Source organism: Camellia sinensis, chromosome 9, assembly GCF_055761805.1.
Source record: "Camellia sinensis isolate YWXY chromosome 9, ASM5576180v1, whole genome shotgun sequence".
Taxonomy (NCBI): domain Eukaryota; kingdom Viridiplantae; phylum Streptophyta; class Magnoliopsida; order Ericales; family Theaceae; genus Camellia; species Camellia sinensis.
The window spans coordinates 49,461,001-49,480,937 of record NC_138969.1 but is presented as its reverse complement, the minus strand read 5'-3'; the positions used below and the strand labels follow the sequence as shown (position 1 = coordinate 49,480,937).

Genomic DNA, 19,937 nt, shown 5'->3' with positions numbered 1-19,937 from the left:
ATAAAAATATATATATATATATATTTTTTAATTATCTATAATCTATAATTATTTATTTATTTATTTTAAAAGATGAATGTCCATGATGAATTGATTGATTTTCTCATGTGTAACCAATATTAGGAGTTCTCTAGCTTGTCTTATTTTTTTAAAAGTACATAAAATGCTTATAATGTTTGGTTTGGTTTTTTAAAATATGTTTTTAGATGAGTTTTTGTTTATTTTTAGTAATTTTTTAAATATATTTTAATCATATATTTTTTTTAAATATTTTTTAGATGCACCTAATCAAGTTGCATCTAAAATGTAAAACAAATACGCTTATCTTTAATAATGTGCATTGGGGGACAGAGGAAATAGCTCATTATGTGTCGAATTACCTCAACGAATATAAATTGGTCATGCAAACAACAAATGTGCCCATCCAATCTTGAGGGCTGATGCCTTGGTGTGTCCTTAATCTTATAAAATTTTAATATTAGAGACCTTAAAAAAGATTCCCCTAAAACATGACCTAATTACAAATATATGCAATATTCAACGATTGTTCCATGGATTCAAGGAGTTTATTTTGTTTAAAAAATTAAAAAATAAAGAAGTTAATTTCTTACCAATAGGTCTTACTTTTGAAATTTATTATCTAATATTAAGTTATATTGATAAATTTATCAGTTTCTCTAATTTTTATGAATAGATTTACAGTGATAAAATTATCAGTCAAGACCTGTAGGTAAATAAGTCTAGTTAACAGGACTAATTAATAAATACCCTTTGTTTTTAATTTGAAAAAAAATAATAATCAAACAGTAAATACATTAGTTCAAATGATATTTGCATTGTTTATATAGTGTGAAATAAGTCTTATGTAAAATTATTAAGGTATTATCTACAGTAACATTAATTTTAGAGACATGATTTCTTTTTAAGTATTTTATAATAAAAAAAATTAGATTTTTTTGTTTTTTGTTTTTTGTCTTTTTGAAAGAGTTCAATCGTTATTGTATGGAAATTTGAGATTTTGTTTATATTTTATTTTATCTAAAGTTTTTAGATGTTGCAGTGAAATAAATTTAGTTATTGCAGGTTACTTTTCCCAAAAAACGAAAGAAAGAAAAGAAAAGAAAATTATTGCAGGCTTACCTTTTTATATTTTGTTTTGAATTGGAATAATAACATTTCTTCAAGCATAATGATTTAACCTCCATAAGCATGTCCTTCACTTTTTTTAAGCTTCTCATTGATTGAAAAAGGGACCATGATGGTGTTTTTGTTTCTTCATTTAGCTCACTTTTTTGCTGCTTCTAAAGAGCTGTTGGTCTAGTTTAGGTACCCTCTATTTTTTTGTTTTTGTTTTTAGAATGTATAGTTTAAGTACTTCAAAAATGTTTAGGTGCCGTTTGGTAACACTTACGTTTTCAGTTTTCTGTTTATATTTACAAAAATTTTAAAAATTCAAATAAAAACTTGTTTGGTAAAATTTTTGATTTATAAATCAGTGGTCTCAGTTTATAAATTTGGCCAAAAAATGAAAACACAAAAAATGTGTTTCCGTTTTGAGTTTTCAGTTTTTTTTTTTTTTTATCACCCAAAACTAGCCACCACCCGCCACCATTTTCCACCATCGTCTTCCGCCACCACCACCCACCACCCACCTGCCACCACCACTCACCACCAACCCGCCGCCACCACCCACCACCCGCCACCACCACCCACCTGCCACCAACTCACCACCACCACCCACTTCTTGCCGCCACCACCACCACCCACCACCCACCTACCATTCACCCACCATCACCCACCACCCGCCACTACCATCCACTGCCCACCACCACCACCATCCACCACCTACTTGCCACCACCACTTATCACCTACCTGCCACCACTATCCACCACCAGCCACCTGCCACCCACCTGCCACCACTACACACCACCACCACCACCGCCATCAACCGCCACTGCCACCACCACCCACCACCTACCACCCACCACCGTCACATACCCATCCACTGCCACCACCTACCCGCCACCACCCACCACCAGCCGCCACCCACCTGCCACTACCACCCACCGCCACCACCACCACCCATTCGCTACCACCCACCCGCCACCACCCACCACCACCCGCCATTCGTCACCCACCTGCCACCACTACCACCCACTCGTTACCACATCACCCGCTACTGTTACCCATCCACCCACCACCGCCACCACCGCCTACCTGTCACCACCCACCACCCACCACCACCTTTCATCCGCCACCCACCTGCTACCCACCACCACCACCACCACCACCACCCACTCGCTACCACCCGCTACCGTCACCCACCCACCCACCGCCAGCTACCCACCACCCACCGTCACCACTTTCCACCACCGTTTTCCGTCGCCACTTGCCACCACTTGTTATTTCTCACTCTTTTATATTTTTAAATTTTTTTAAATATTTTGTTAATTACCAAACGCGTTTGTAGTTTATGTTTTTCTAAAAATAAACAAAAAATAAACAAAAACCAGTTTATAAATTTTTTGTAAATATAAACTAAAAACGTAAACGTTACCAAACACACCTAGAAGCTCTAAACTATGAGCTGTAAAGGAATTTTAGGGGGTGAGCTCCACTCAGTGATGTGATGTTTTGATCCTAATTTTTTTTTTTTTTTTTTGAATTTCTACCTCATTAGACCATCTCTAACCCTGAACCAAACTTGGCATCAAATTTAAAATTTGGTGAAAAAAGCATTTTTTCATACTCCAACAGTTTCACCAAATTGATATCAAATCGAGATTTCACCAAACGTTTCACCAAAATGAGGACAGACTCCGTATTTCACCAAAACACTGTGCATGACCGTTGGGGAGACCAACCGGTCGACCACCAAATGGTTCAAATAGTTCCAAACAAAAGGTTCAAACAGTTAAAAAAAAAAAAAAAATTCGCCTTACCAGTTGACTAGCCGGTCAACCGGTCGGTCGATCAACCGGTCGACCATTAAACGGTTCAAACAGTTCAAAAAAATTGGTTCAAACAGTTCAGGAAAAAAAAATATCCTCTTACCGGTCGACCAACCGGTTATTCCCAGAACAGATTTGATAAAAAGTAAAGCATTGAAGCCAGTGGTTTCAAATTGAGGAAAGAATCCTTTTTTTCATCAGATTTGATGAAAAAAGAAGTTTAGAGTTGGAGATGCTCTTAGTACTCAATTAGAGCTCTCAAATTAGAGGAATGAATCATTATTATAAGTACTTAATCAAGCAATGGCATCATGGGCAAGTCAAATGCGTGCCATGTGTATATCATCAACTAGGATTGCAAATATGAATAAAATAAAAAATAAAAAACAAACAAACCAGACTTTTGACGAATTTAGACTCCGCTCATTAAGGATTCAGTTCAGCTCAGTTTGTTAAGTAAATAAACGAGCTTAGGTCTTACTTTTATACTCGTTTAGTAAACGAGCCAAGTTCAACCTCAAATAAGTTCGGTTGTTTATTATTATATATTCAATAATATAAAAATATGTACAAATAACAGCATAAATATATGATTTATAAGTTAAATAATATAAAATATATTTATTCAAATAAAATATAAATATATTAATTACATATTTAAATAATGTAAATACTAGTAAAAAACAATTCATTATCAAGTTTTCAGCCTCACTCAAATTTGATTAATATTCACGAGTTGAGCCAAGCTGAGCTTGATTAGTTATCAAGAAGAATTCGAACTGAAAAATCAAACTTGATAAACAAATAAGCTCAAACTTTGCAAAGTTCGATGCAGTTTCATTTGTTTGCAGCTCTACCATCAATAGTATCAATTTCCCCCCCCCTCCCCCTAAAATTTTAAACATAATGTGATCATGACCCAGTACCACATAAATAACGACGATGATGGTGGTGGTGGTGGAGGAGGAGGAGATAGGCAGCATGCACATTGACAAGGACATTACTACAACATATTTTTTTTTTTTAATTCAGTGACACTTGAAAGTGCTACAAAATTATTCTTCTAATGACATTTTGAACAAGTGTCATTTATACCCAAGTCACAGTAGATATTAGTAGCACTTCAGTGACACTTGCAAATCCCACTATACCGTAAAGGCTAAAAGCCCTCACTGACACTTCAATGTCATGTTAGACACTATTTGTGACACTATCAACGCCGTTAAACAAGACTTACAACCTAAAAAATGTCACTATATACTTTTTTAATGGCACTTCTTATGCCACAATTGATATTATTTATAGACAATTGATTGCCATATTAGACATTATTTATGACACTTTTATACATACATCTGTGGCACTTCCAAGCGGCACCAGATTTTTCACTAGCGACATTTAGAAATATCACCTTGTCTTAATTGTTGGTACTCACATGACACATTTAGTGGCTTTGTGGTTGTCACTAAAATTTAAAAATAAAAAATAAAAAATAATAAAAACAATATCTAACTCAAGAATATTTCAAACCGAAAATATTACAACTGCTTCAAATAATTCATCAAGATATACTATCTTCTATCTTCAATGACTGTTAAAACACCAATCCCATTTTATTTTTATTTTTTTTAAAAAAATTTGCTAAAAATGTTGATTTCCTTACATTGGTTTTGAGTTTTGCTACAAGTCTGTTCTTCATCATACCTCCCAACACGTAAGCATATCCATTAGTGCTTCTATTCTTGTAATCGTACTTTGTTGAATTCCTTTTGCAAGAGCTTCAAACCTATCAAGTTCATTAAAATATTCGTAAGTAGTAGAAGAACAGAGCAATTGACATGTTTATGTTAAATAAAAATAAACAAATAATAATAATTGGAAATTGACCAAGTGAAGAGAATTACATACCTTAAAAGCCTTTAATAATGTCAAAAGTGCACTATGAGCAACAATTCCAAGATAGTCAATTAATTACTCTTTGGTTATTCTAATACCGCTATTCTTGCAAAAGTAGTACTAGGTATTATGAAAAAAATATCATGAAAATAATCATAAAAGATTTTCCACTGTTAGATTACATATACAAAGAACACTACACACTAATCAAATGATGAAAAATCTTCATAAAGCATTTCATGATCCCTAGTATTATTCTGCCAGATATATCCATTTCAAATAGTTATTTTCATTATCCAAGAAGGTTTAAAACAGAAAATATAGTCCCCTGTTTGATGTGAATTTTTTTGTTCCCAAGCATCCACAAATAAAGATCACTTCCACTACAAAAAGCTAATTGATTGAGAGCATCAATAGAATTCACTTCCATTCCCCAAGAAGTTATGAAATACAAAATAGAATCACCATAAATGATAGTGATGTGTAAAGAAATGTTTGGGACAAAAGAAAATCTTATTAATAAGTAATACAGGGATTCCAACTTGGAAACAAACTCTTAGAAAAATAAAATTATAAGAAGCATTACAAAACTTTCTTAATATCTCTAAATTATCAGATCTCAAAACCAAATTACAATTTATACTCCGTTACCTGATCTATGCAAGTAATAAAGTTATTAATTGAGTACTCCTTTATGTCCTTATAGGCCTTCACCTAGTGCATCGTTCCCACTAGTATAATATCTACAACTTCCTTCCATTCTGCAGCAAGTAATAAAGTTATTAATTGAGTACTCCTTTATGTCCTTATAGGCCTTCACCTAGTGCATCGTTCCCACTAGTATAATATCTACAACTTCCTTCCATTCTGCAATTTCATTGTTAGAAACAAAGTTATTGCGCTGAATCAAAGACTGATTAAAATTGTGAAGAATAGTGACTCCCAAATTAATTTCTTCAATCCATCCATTTCAAATCAAAATCACCATCTCATTAACATTTTCAAATCAACAGGATATACTAACAATAAACCCCGCCACTTTAAACAAAAACTCCAAACCTTCATGAAATGGACATAAGCTATTTCTAGTAATCAACAAATCACAAGTAACAAAAAACATGAACTTTAGGTGGAAAATGAAGGATTTCCGAACCAGTTTGTATACTGACCTTGAGAGACCATATGAAGCTTGATGATGATTATAAAATGAAGCTACAATTAGGATTTTTACATAATTTCATAGATTTAATCCCAACTAACTGCTACCACCATACTAATACACAATGATTAGTAACAAAATCACAAAAATTCATAAGAAAATCACAAGATTCATAACACAATCACAACAATTCGTAATTAAAAAAATTTATGGTGCATGCTTCCTTTACCACCGTAACCCACTCTTCCTTCCCGACTATAGACCACAATGATTGGTAACAAAAGTTAGAGGGAAAAGAAATTCATAACATAATCACAAGGGTTTGTAATTAAGAATCTTTTTTATGGTGCACCTTTCGTAAGTATATGACATTAATTCGTAACTAGCACCACAAAAATTCAACACTTTTTTTCATGGTAAGGTGGTGTGTACAATAGTTTGACCCTAGAAAGTAATATAACACACAAATATGTTATATATAACCAAAAGACTAAAGCAATTGGCTAAACAACAGATCAAGATGCACGCTTACATATGAACTTGATTACAAAAATATCAAAGCAATATAGTGGAAATCGAAAATTGGTCTGAATCCACATTGAAATTACGTGATAACAACTTGGATGAAGATTGCAAATTACTTGAAAATTTGTGAAAGAACTCTCAACCGACCTAACACATAACAAAACCATCATACATATATATAACAAGTATATATAAAGAGAAGAAAAATGAACATACCTACTGAAGGAAAAACAGAGGAAAATGTTAAAATTTACCATCACCTACCACCAATTTACCATCACCTACCACCACCTACTCCTCACCTACTCCTCACCTACTACACCCACCCTCTCCTATATAATGAGCCACTCACCATTTGTAATAAACACATCAATATAAATCAATCAATAATATACATCAATTTTTCTTACATGGTATCAGAGCAATAAGATTTAGGCCTATATTCCTTTTTTTTCCGGCGGGCAGTCGGCTGGCACCCATGCCTTTGCTGCCCGCTGGAATTTTCAACACCTCCACAGAGTATGCCTCAATCCCAAGCTTACTTCCATCAAACACAGAAGTTCCAATTGCCACAGATAGCCCACCAAAATACCACCACCTTCTTCCATCTATGAGCTTTGTGTTAGATTTATATACCACAGCACTACTACTACTACTTTCAGGCAAAGTTCGAGGAGGCTTGTTTGTTCCACCGAACAACCCTAAAAAATTGCACAAATTACTGAGGAAGCAATTCAAAGATACTGCTGGGAAGAATTGGTTTGACATGGTGGCCCAAACCCTCATCCCTGAGTTGAAGAAAGATCTCCAGCTACTCAAGTTGAGGAGCGTCATTGATCCAAAGAGACACTACAAGAAGGGTGACTCAAAATCGAGAACAGTTCCCATGTATTTCCAGGTGGGCACAGTGATAGAGTCGGCATCAGACTTCTTCACAGGTCGGCTTACTAAGAAGGAGAGGAAAGCAACCCTTGCTGATGAGCTACTCTCTGATCATACCCTTGGGGAGTACAGGAAGCGCAAGGTTCGAGAGAGTGAAGAACAGAACCGTCCTGGAGGGGTGGAGAAATGGAAGATAAAAGGTGGACAGTCTTGGAAACGTGCTAAGCAAAGAAGACGCTGATGGCTTTCGATGTTGTTGACCCTGCAAAGGATATTTTTCTCCAGCTCAGATTCGGTTTACATCTCTCTCTCTCTCGGTTTACATCTCCCACCATTTGTTTTTTAACCCACTTCCTCTCTCCACTCAAGGACATGCACATCTTTGTCCACTTTTCAACCCTTTCCTTCCTCTTTTTGCACCCCACTCACAGATTCACACACCATCACTAGTTTTTCAAATCATTATTTTATGTTTTATTTTTTCTTTTTGATCATTACACCATTGCCCCAACATCCTCCACTCACAAATATTCTCCCTTTTCTTTCTCTATTTTTTATTCTTATTATTATTATTATTAAACACAACAAAAACAAACCACACCCGACACACTACTATCTCTTACAATCATCCCTTTTATTCCCACTTCCGTTTATTCTTATTATTATTATGAACCACCTCAGAACCCATGTGCATCCCTTTTATGACACTTTCCTTATTTTATTATTTTATTTTATTTTATCTTAAAAAATAAAAAAAATAAAAAAAAAATAAAAAAACAAAGCCACCCACGTGGGCTTCTCCTCACTCTTTCTTCCGTTTAATTTCTAAATCTATTTTTTTATTTATTTTTCTCTAAATCCTCTTTTTTTTTTAATCTCTTTTTATTATATTATATTAAAATAAAAAAAATAAAAAAAAAAATAAAAATCTTCATCTCTCATCCGTTTGATTTCCAACTCCATTATTTTTATTTTTATTTATTTTCTCCAAACCACTTTCCTTATTTCCTCCATCTTTCATTTTTTGATTTCAAATATATTTTTATTATTTTTTCTTTATTTTTCTTTCACATTCTTTTTAATCTTTTTCCAATTCCCTTCATACCATATAGCTTTGCACACCAAATCATATTTTATTCATCTCAGGGATCAACCCCGATCACAATTTTACACAAAAAAAAAAAAAAAAAAAAAACACCAACAAACAAACCAAAACAACAAAACCACATCCACAGGCGGGATTTTTCTTCTCTACTCTGCCGCCGATCTTTTCTTCTTGCCTCCGTCCTGGGCGGCCCTTGACGGTGTTGCCTCCGTGTTTCCCACTCCACTGGGCACGATCACTCCACCCTGCTCCTCCACTACAGCATATGGTGGACCTCCAAATCGGAACATCACGGTGGCCTTCCGCTTCAGCTCCTTGTTTTCTGCCTTTAGCACACTTATCTCTGCTCGCGCATCCTTATACATGCGTTGAAGCAGAGCCAGCTGGGAGTTTAACTGCTGCACCTCATTTGCCCTACTCTGCAGCCGGTTCGACAAATTTGTAACCGCAGTCATGGTTTCCACACATGACTTCAAGGTATACTGATTGGCCTCCACATCCGACTGCACTGCCATTCTTTGCTCCACCGACCGCATCGGAAAGTTCAACGGAGCAAAACCAGAGGTGTTTGGTTGAGGTTCACGGGCCACCGCACCTGTTATCTCTCCTGTTGACTCGTTGAGGTCGGGAAAGAGAGTGAGCAGACCTCGGGAAGATGAGGCCATGTTCTGGGTAGCTGAACGGGAAGAAGAGGCCATGTTTTTTGGGTTACTGAGTGTTTCCGAGAAGGGTTGGATACAGAGTATTTACAGATTGTTTCAGAATGACCAGTTCAAAGGTTTCAGTCTGGTTTGGTTTCCTCCGCCTCCGCATTGGTTTATATTGACACTGACGACGCGGCCGACACGCCACTCTGTCGCTCACGTGCCTCGCCGCGTCTCCGGCTCACCTTTTGATGGCTCGACGCTTTCTGTCAGGCACGCCTTTTGATGACGTGGGCACGCCTTTTGAGGGCGCGACTTTTGAGGGCTCACTATATATATCCATATATATATATATTTGGGCAGCCTATATACACCATCATACAGTGTATTTTTTATGGGTCCGACAAGACTCTGTAAACTGTCCCGACATTATACAGTCTATTTTTTATGGGTCCGACAAGACTCTGTAAACTGTCCCGACATTGATTCCGGTTAGCTCCTTTATGGGTCCGACAAGACTCTGTAAACTGTCCCGACATTGATTCCGGTTAGTTTCTACAAGGGTCCAGCAAGACTCCGTAAACTGTCACAACAACTGTCACAACATTGTCTGCTACAACGGTCCGACATGACCCCATAAACTGTTTTCTACATCGGTCTGACACCACCATAAAGTGTCCTCTACCACGTTATGACACCCCCATACAGTGTCCTCTACAACGTTATGACACCACCATCCAGTGTCTTCACCAACGGTCTGACACGACCATACAGTGTCTCCTATCCTCTTTTATTTTTATGTATTTTCTTGTTTTGTTACTCTCTCCAAACTCAAGTTGGTTAGTTTCTATCCTCCTTGAGTTTGCGGGGGGCTGTTAAAATTTACCATCACCTACCACCAATTTACCATCACCTACCACCACCTACTCCTCACCTACTCCTCACCTACTACACCCACCCTCTCCTATATAATGAGCCACTCACCATTTGTAATAAACACATCAATATAAATCAATCAATAATATACATCAATTTTTCTTACAGAAAACCTCGTGGACTCCCATAGGATTAAACAAACAGTGTTGAAACCATTTTGTTATTGCTAATTACTCCCCAAATCTCCCACTCTACACTGATATATATATATATATATATATATATATATATATTCGAATGAAGGAATGAGGGAAAACTCCAAATTCAAAATATAGAAATTCTCTGTAAATATATGTGCATATATTGATGATCTTCTCGAACAAAATCCTAATTCGAGATTGGCCCCTCGAAATCTCCTAGGGAAGAAGAAGAAAAGGAAAAGGAAAATCAGTAATGGCTAGGTGTGTACATATATCTGAATGTACATAAATTTCTAATGACTAGGGATTTGGAGAGAAATACCAGGGTTGGAGTAGCGAAAGAAAATACCGAAACCCAGCCCCACTTCATTTTCCTACCACGGTCCCTCCACAACCTTGCCACCTCTCCACCACCAGAACCCTCACCCCGTTCCCACCAATATACCACCACCGAAACCACCTCCCACCATTAAACCACCACAATAGAGAGAGAGAAGTCATACCTATGTGATGGAGAGGGTCAGCGTGCAACGCGAGAGAGAGGCATAGGCTGAAAGAAATTTGGGAGCTAGGGCAAATCACGGGAGGAAAACGAGAAAAAAAATAATTTAGCTAAACATCGGGACATTTATAATTTAGCTAAATCTCAATTGGGATGTCCGTAATTTGCCCAAAAAAATAAACGGTATTCAGAGAGGATTTTTTTTTTCTTGCCTCTTTTTTAAATATAACTAAATCACAAAATAAAAGGAAGAATTTCAAAATAATGGAACAAATAAAAAAAATTATAAAAATATATAGGGTGCAAGTAATTTTATGATAGGGTGCAAACGAAAGATTATGGGATGTTTGTGTATATTTGTACCCCGCCATGTTTGTGTAAAAAAAATAAAAAATTTCTTCGGATGTAATTCTCCAAAACAAAACAGTACAATTTAATTTGCAAACTTTTGGGCACGCTACGAGTTTTTTCGCCAAAGAAACTAAACACTTTTGTCGACGCAAGGAAGAGTCGTAGAAAGTGGCTTACTTACTGTTGGGAAAAACTACTCACATTACATAATTTCACATTGCATATCGCAAAATTATGAGATGAACAAAACAAATCTTCAATCCCATGAAAAATAACATGCTGAATAAAATACAGATAAAATATAAAATAGTTAAAGGAAGCAAATCGAAGCCTGTGCGATACCACAGTCTCTTTAAAATAGATTTGCCGCCTCACCGTTGGGTGCTGGAGGTACGCCGGCGTCTACTTCCCAGGATACGACGGTTTTTACCAGCTACAACAGAAGCACCTTCTGATTAGCTTAGCGAACGGACAACGGCAGCACTCTCTCTCAGGAAGAAAATTATAGGAAAAGTAGACTGACAGTGTATGGATGCCAAGGAAAAATTCTATATATCTTTTCAAGGAATAGGGCCTCATTTTATACACCATGAGGGAGAGGGGATGAGCTTTTAGCCAGCAAGGCTGGCAACTAATGCTAGCAAAACTGCCCAATCAATTTTGTAAAACTGATGAGCCTTAAATGTGTGAGTTATATACACATTTATGAGGCAATTTCTTATTCAACCATTTTTCTCCAACAATCCCCCATATGAATAAAAATTTATTGAATACAACAAACGCTCAACGTTTATCAACAAAGACTCGGAAAGAGAGAGAGCACATAGACTAACCCTGTATCAGAAAAGGTAGCTATTGGCCTTGAACCTTTCGTAGCGAAAGCCTATCGGATTTACTAGCTAACCAGTGAGCGTGATGTCTTGAACTATTCTGCCGTTTATGTAAACCGAGACAATAGACCTCACACAGGAGTTAGTCCAACTATTGTTCTTGTTCTCACTAGTGTGTCCGGTATGGCCCTGGAACACTAGCCTGGTTCTGTAAGTGTTTTTAAAGAATTCGGCCTTGGCAATTCTTAAAGAAGTGGCCCCACTTCGCACTCACATAGGTGACCTAGATACGGTATTTCATTATACCACATCACTAAAGTCATTAAAAGCATTAGCTTAACCTTCCACCCCCACAGGGCATCACTGTATAAAGGAATGGGTAAGAGGATTTACCTCTTCAGTGACTCACCCGTTACACGAAGTTAGGTTGTCCCTTTGAACCTAGATCTTGGGATCTCCAGTCAACTAGGTTGGGTTTTCCGTTCCGGTAACCTTTACTAAAGGCCTTAACCCCATTCCTCTTGACGACTTTTCTACTAACTCTCAAGTTAACCCTTTGGTTAGCGGATCCGCAATGTTGTCCTTAGACTTGACATAGTCTAGAGAGACAACTTCATTTGAGAGTAGTTGTCGTATGAAATTATGTCTACGACGGATATGTCTAGACTTTCCATTATACATATTACTCTGTGCCCGACCAATCGCTGATTGGCTATCGCAATGAATACTGATAGCTGGCACAGGTTTCAGCCAACGTGGAATATCCTCAACAAACTGGCGAAGCCATTCAGCTTTTTCAGTTGCTTTATCTAAAGCAATAAACTCAGATTCCATCGTTGATCTCGAGATACACGTTTGCTTAGCAGATTTCCAAGACACGGCTGCACCTCCGATGGTAAACACATAATCACTAATGGATTTGGAATCTTTTATATCAGATATCTAATTTGCGTCACTATACCCTTCTAGTACCGCTGGGTATCTGGTATAATGCAGCCCATAATCCAAGGTGTAACGGATATACCCCAACACCCGCATAATGCCCTTCCAATGAGTAGCATTAGGATTACTCGTGTATCTACTCAGCCTATTAACAGCGTAGGCAATATCCGGTCTTGTACAACTCATCAGATACATCAAACTCTCAATGACCCGAGAATATTCTAGTTGAGAGACACTCTCACCATTATTCTTGGTCAAATATAGACTTAAGTCTACCGGTGTCCTAAACATACTTGTATCTGACTTTCCAAATTTCTCAAGTATCTTATTAACATAATGAGCTTGAGAAAGTACAATACCACCAGATGTTCTGGTGATCTTAACACCCAGAATGACATCTGCAAGGCCCATATCCTTCATGTCAAGCTTAGAGTTTAACAATCTTTTGGTAGCTTTAATCATTTCATCATTGCTACCAACAATGAGTATGTCATCAATATATAGACACGAAATGACATAACCTTTGTCAGTGTTTTTAACATATACACACTTATCACACTCATTGATTCGAAACGCATTTGACAACATAGCATTGTCAAACTTCTCATGCCATTGTTTGGGAGCTTGCTTTAAACCATACAATGACTTGACAAGCTTACAGACTTTCTTACTTTTTCCTGGAGCTTAAAACCCCTCGGGTTGCTCCATGTAGATTTTTTCATCTAAATCTCCATTTAAAAAAGCTGTTTTTACATCCATCTGATGTATTTCTCAACCACGTAAAGCTGCTATTGCAATCACCATGCGAATGGATGTAATCCTTGTCACAGGTGAATACGTATCAAAATAATCTAGGCTTTCTCGTTGTCTGTATCATTTGATAACTAGCCGAGCTTTATATTTGTCAATTGACCCATCCGCTTTCATCTTTCTTCGAAAGATCCACTTACTCCCTAAGGCCTTACTGCTTGGGGGTAGATCAACCAACTCCCAAGTATGGTTCTGTAAGATAGAGTCAATCTCACTCTTAATTGCTTCTTTCCATAAAGGACTTTCAGGTGAAGTCACAGCTTCATGGAACGTTCGAGGTTCTCCCTCAAACACATAAGTCAAAAAGTCTGGACCAAAAGACTTTGTGGTTCTAGCCCTTTTACTCCTTCTTGGCTCATCTACTTCATCAGCTTCATCATCTACTTGATCAGTTATTTGATCAGCTGATTGATCATCCATGTGATCATCTATGTGATCGTCTTTGTGATCATCTATTTCTTTCATAGAACTCGGAACCCTGTCTTAGGGACGACACGGAAATACATCTTCAAAGAAGATGCACTTCTAGATTCCATGATAGTATTCTTGTGTATATCTGAAATATCAGACTTGTGCACAAGAAATCTATATGCACTACTATTTTGTGTATAACCAATGAAAATACAGTCCACGATTTTCGGACCTATCCTAACCCGCTTGGGTGTAAGTACTGCCACTTTTGCAAGACACCCCCACATTCGTAGGTATTTATATGAAGGCTTGTGACCTTTCTACAACTCATATGGAGTCTTGTCCACTTTCTTCCGTGGTATTCTATTAAGAATATAATTCGCAGAGAGAATTGTTTCCCTCCATAAGTTCTGTGGCAACTCAGAACTTATCAACATTGCATTCATCATCTCTTTCAGCGTCCTGTTTTTCCACTCAGCAACACCATTTGATTGAGGCGAATAAGGCGTTGTGGTTTGGTGAATAATCCCAAATTGAGCACAAGTCTCGGCAAACGGGGATTCATACTCACCACCACGATCACTTCTTGTAGACGTCCCCGAACGCCCCGGGAGGATGAGTCCTGTTCTGTTCATTTGGGGTTACTACAGTTCGGACTCGACTTGTGTCACGGTTCTTAATCTGAACCAAAGAGTCCAAATCTGGCAAATCGTTTTGAGAAACAGATTTTTGAAAAAGTAGTGCCAAACATGGACTGCTTTGCCAGATACAGAGTCGCCACCTAAATATTTTAAAATGGGGGAATTTAGGAAACCCTGACTCGGTGCCGAAGGCCACATGTCCGTCATCACCGGAGTTGTCTCGGCTCGGGAGCTTGGGTACGATCGGGGAAGGTCAGCTATGAGCACCCCCTTTCGCCTGGTCCGAAGACCGGCCTCTACTAACCGTGATATCCAATTTTCAAAACGCTATGTGTTCTTAAACCAATTATTAGCCTAGAATTACTATGTTATGCGCGCAGCAAACAAGTATAGACTAGATTGCCTAATTTGGAAAGGAACATTGCATATCCGTTCATTTTGAAAATGCTTTGGAATTTGCTGCTCGCAATTAGGCTAAAACACGGATTTCAATGAGTTCTTCCAACTCAAACAATCCAACCTTCACCCACAGGCATTCAAAACATTTTAACATATAAGCATCTAGCCACATGTTAAGCATGCCGACATGGCAACATTCACACTCATGCGATATGTTAAAGCGGAAATACTTACATCCTACTCCGTGCCAAAACAAAGAACTTGTTAGCAAACATGCATGATCCAAGTCCATGTTAAGTGCCTAATGCATCGCATACAAAGTGTTGCTAGAATAGGCTCGGCTATCCTAAACATGTCATGTGAAAATGCACAATTATCACATATTCACTTTTTGATTTGAAGTACGAATGCAGTTAGCGTGATGTACCGAGCCTAATGCATGTAATACAAAATGCATGAATGCACGCATGCATAGCATAAGTTATGCTGAATTTAAACATGCCCTAATCTACCATCATAAGCAGGTAAATAAAAGGGAAGAAAGACGTGAGGTTGGAAGACATACACACACTCACGCACACTTATTACAGATTTGCCCTTGCTCGGAGGGACCGAATAAATATTACAAATTAATTAACTACGCAAGCTAATTAATATTACAAATTGCCTAATTTAATTAACAAATTAAATAGACTAGGAAAAACAGTAAAACGCCTTGAGAAGCGCGCCGCCATGTACAAGCTGCCTCTGTTTTCTTTCCTATGCTCCTCTGGAGGCTGTCAAAACCTCAGGGCTGCATCCCTGGGTACTGGGGAGTACCACCGGCTGAGTGGGACCATCACCGGCATTGGTGTGTGTCCATCGGCACAAAATTAAAGCTGTCGGCAGAGAAAAGGTTGCCGGCCGGCACCTTACACTGCCGGTCGGCAAAGAAAACCTGCAGGACCTGCAACTCACAGCAACAGAGGGCAAAACAAGGCATGGCAGCACATTTCAAGGCATGTATGCACCAACCATGTCTCTTATCATTGTAATGACTCAACGGGACATGTGCCTCGGTTCTTGGACCACCAATCAAGCATTTCCATACATGATGGCCCAAAGAACCAAGTATGCAACTTTGATTTCAAATGCATGCAAACCAATCAAACAAATTAGGCCCAATTCCCATCACCATTTCAAGGAACAAGGCGTGCATGCAAGATGCAATGCAACCTAGGCATACAAGCTAAGAATGCAACATGGCATGTCAAGGCACTTATGCAAGCATACAAGCATACATATGGCAATGCAAATGGATGGCAAGATGGGCTTATACATGAATTAGGCAGCTCTAATAAGGCCTAAAACAGTGGCCATTAATGCCTAAAATAGATGCTAAGCACACATGCACACACACACATGTTAAGACCCAACACTTAGGCACAAAGCAAGCAACATTCAAGCACACTTGAAAGAGACATTCATGGACTAAAAGCATGCAACATAAGCTCTGAAAATCATGCTAAAACAGACCTCAAGAATCATTTAAATGGCATTCAAATGACTCAAAGCAAAAGCATGAATAAGCACCAAAACATGGAGCATTGCTACACAAGCTTATGAGGCATTAAAGAGACATGCAAGGCAATCCAACAAGCATGGAAATGGGACTGAAATGGCATATAGGATGGTCCCAAATCACCAAATCGATGCAAGGATGGCATGCTACACATGCACATACTCAAGGCTAACAAGCCTAAATACAAAGGAGCTATGTCAAGCATGCCAAAATCAACCCAAACACTTATGGACAGACCTAAAACATGGCAAAATAAGCACATAATCTTCACGAGACTAAGCCTAAAACATGCTCCAACAAAGGCTAACAACCTAAGACATGTTAAGGCATAAACAAGGCATTACATGGCAACTATGCTAAGCATGCATGGAGTTCCAAAACCAACTTAAAGTCATGTTATATTATGGATATATAAGCATGAAAAACAAACCAAACATGCTCAACACACACTCAAGCATAGGCTTCCTTAAGAGGCCAAAATATGTCCTTTTCAAGGACAACAAGGAGAGGGGGTGGCCCTCTCCTTCTTGGGACTTCAAGGCATCATCTTCACCACTGAAATCCCTCAAGATTTCAGTGGTGAAGAGACCCCAACACCAAAATCCCGGAGCTAGCACAAAATGGCTCAAAATGAGGCCTTTTAAGGCCTAAGGGTGGTCAACTACCCTCAAACAACAAAACACTCTTAATAAACAATAAAGAGGGCCTAAAAACAGAACTTTTTTATGTTATACAATAAGCACAAAAACAGCTCTAAGATAGGTATAAAATCAATGCAAAAATGGGGAAAAAAAGGACTAGATTCTCACCCTTGATAACCCCTTTACAAATGGTGCTCCAATGGCCTCCTTTAGCTTGAATCTAACACCAAAACTTCAAAACAAACCCTTTAGAACCTCAGCTCCAAGAGGAAGGTGAAACACTAGGTGTTTGTGTGCAATAGTAAGACACAAAGCACCTAGTGAACAAATGAGAGGGAAAGAGAGATAGAGAATGTATCTAACTCAAACCCTAGAACCAGAGCTTCTCTCTATGTTTTTCCCTCTCTAAAATGTCTAAAGTCTCTCCCCCTTAGCCCCAAGAGAGAGCCTCTATCTATCCTTGTCACCAAACTTGCAAAACTTACAAGTTAAGCAAAACTAGAGGGCCATCCCTCCATACACGTGTATGGAGGGAAAGTCACTGCAATACAGCTGCCTAAAAATATCTCAAAAAGCAACTGCACAGTAACCGGCCGGCCAAAATTGCCATCTTGGCCAAAAAAAGTGCCGACCGGCACAAAATAGTGCTGACCGGCAACAAAAGGTGCCGGCCGGCAAACTATATTGCCGGTGGCAGCAAAAACCAGCCGGTGGCCTCTAGCCAATGCCGGTGGTGGGTGGGGATGGTCTACAAGCCCCACCCTGCCTCTCAAGGGCAAGATGCAAGTGTTTGGTGCAAAACCAGACACTAAACGGTCGAGTTCGGAGATCCTGAGGCAAGGCGCGCGAGCCAAGACCTCCGGGAACTCCAAACGAACACAAACATGGAAGATCACCGTGTGTTCAAACGGTGACGTCCAAGTCTTGAGGACGGTCAAAAATGGGGTGTCTACACTTCTTAATGCCTTGATTTTTCGACTTAATTGATTCTCAACTTCATTCTTAAAAAGAATAAATTTATCAATAGCCTCGCTTTGCTTTTAAGCAAATACACATAACAGTATTTAGTGCAATCATCAACAAAAGTGATGAAATACTTGTTGCCACCACGTGATTGTACAACTTTCAAGTCACACACATCACTATGCACTAAACCCAAAGACTGGGTACTTCTTTCAATAGAATAAAAAGAAGACCTTGTCAATTTTGCTTTTACACAAGTTTCACACTTGTGTTGTGGATTAATCTTGAAAGATGGTATGTGATCTAACTTGATTAATCTACGTAAAGAGTCAAAATTTACATGACCCAATCCACCATGCCATAAATTAGGGGACTCAAGCGTATAAGCAGAAGAAGAAGTTTTCTCATTAATCTTAGGGGTAAGTGTCATTACATTCAATTTAAACATACCACCTGACATATATCCCTTCCCCACATAGACCCCGCCCTTGGTCAACACGACCTTGTCTGATTCAAACACCATACGGAAGCCATGCTTGCTTAGGAGAGACCCCAAGACAAGGTTCTTACGAATGTCCGGTACAAAAAAGACATCGTTCAAAGTCAGTTCTTTTCCTGAAGTCATCTTCAGGATCACCTTGCTTTTATCCTCAACAGCTGAGGTTGCAGAGTTTCCCATAAACAACTTCTCCTCATTTGAAACCGGTTCGAAAGTTGTGAACATTCTCTTCTCTGCACAAATATGGCGAGTGGCCCCAGTGTCCACCTACCACTCCCTCGGGTTTGATCCCACCATGTTCACTTCTGACACGACGGCTGACAGATGCATGTCGTCCACATCGTGTGACAATTCCTCCATTTCAGCCATATGTGCCCAGTTTTTGTGTTGGGGAGGGTTTTTCCTGTAGGGCTTCTTCTTCATACAATCAACTGCCCGATGCCCGTCACTTCCACAGTTGAAGCATTTGCCATCGAACCTAAAAGTAAGCTCCTTTGGCTTGTAGGCTGGCCTTTTGGAGATTCCTCCTCTAGCCCCCAACTTTGAGCTTTTGCTTGTCGGTGGTTTTTCCCTCGCCCCCGAGGACTTGCCATGCTCAACCATGTTGGCTTTGACAGTGGAAGTACTCCCTCCTTTCTTTCTGTTGTCTTCTTCAATCCGGAGCCTGACAACGAGCTCTTCGACTGTCATCTCCTTTCGTTTGTGCTTCAAGTAGTTCTTGAAGTCTTTCCAGCCGTTAAACAACTTCTCAATCAAAGCAGCTGCCTGGAATGACTCACTTAGGACCATCCCTTCTGCATGTATCTCGTGCAGAATCACTTGAAACTCTTGGACTTGACTCAGGATAGTTTTAGAGTCCACCATCTTGAAGTCCAGGAATCGGCCGACGATAAATTTCTTTACCCCAGCATCCTCGGTCTTGTACTTTTTGTCCAAGGCATCCCACAACTCCTTAGTCGATTTCTTGGCATAGAACACGTTGAAAAGCGGATCCGCCAAGCCGTTCAGAATGTAATTCCGGCATAAGAAGTCTGCTTGTTTCCAAGCGTCCAGAGCCATGGGCTTTTATTTATCTTGCTCATTCTCCTCTACGGCTGGTACATCTTCACTCAGAAACCTCGCAAGGCTTAGAGTAGTCAAATAAAACA

The 19,937-nt window shown here is 38.8% G+C and overlaps 1 protein-coding gene and 1 long non-coding RNA gene across 2 annotated transcripts; one reads left to right on the top strand and one right to left on the bottom strand.

The window, feature by feature from the left end:
- Window positions 1-7,010: 7,010 nt before the first annotated feature.
- LOC145799406 (rRNA-processing protein fcf2-like) lies at window positions 7,011-7,655 on the top strand. The gene has a single exon (XM_082888981.1). The coding sequence runs from the start codon at window positions 7,011-7,013 to the stop codon at window positions 7,653-7,655; it is 645 nt and encodes a 214-aa protein (XP_082745107.1).
- A 2,576-nt stretch (window positions 7,656-10,231) lies between these two features.
- LOC145798578 (uncharacterized) lies at window positions 10,232-10,917 on the bottom strand. Its single transcript, XR_014339656.1, has 2 exons — window positions 10,562-10,917; window positions 10,232-10,455 (listed from the first exon to the last, which is right to left on the bottom strand). It is a non-coding gene; the product is annotated as an uncharacterized LOC145798578 (long non-coding RNA).
- Between the last annotated feature and the right edge of the window lie 9,020 nt (window positions 10,918-19,937).

What these genes read in the sequence shown, in the direction of transcription:
- LOC145799406 (XM_082888981.1), top strand. Translation starts at nt 7,011, where the DNA reads ATGCCTTTGCTGCCCGCTGGAATTTTCAACACCTCCACAGAGTATGCC.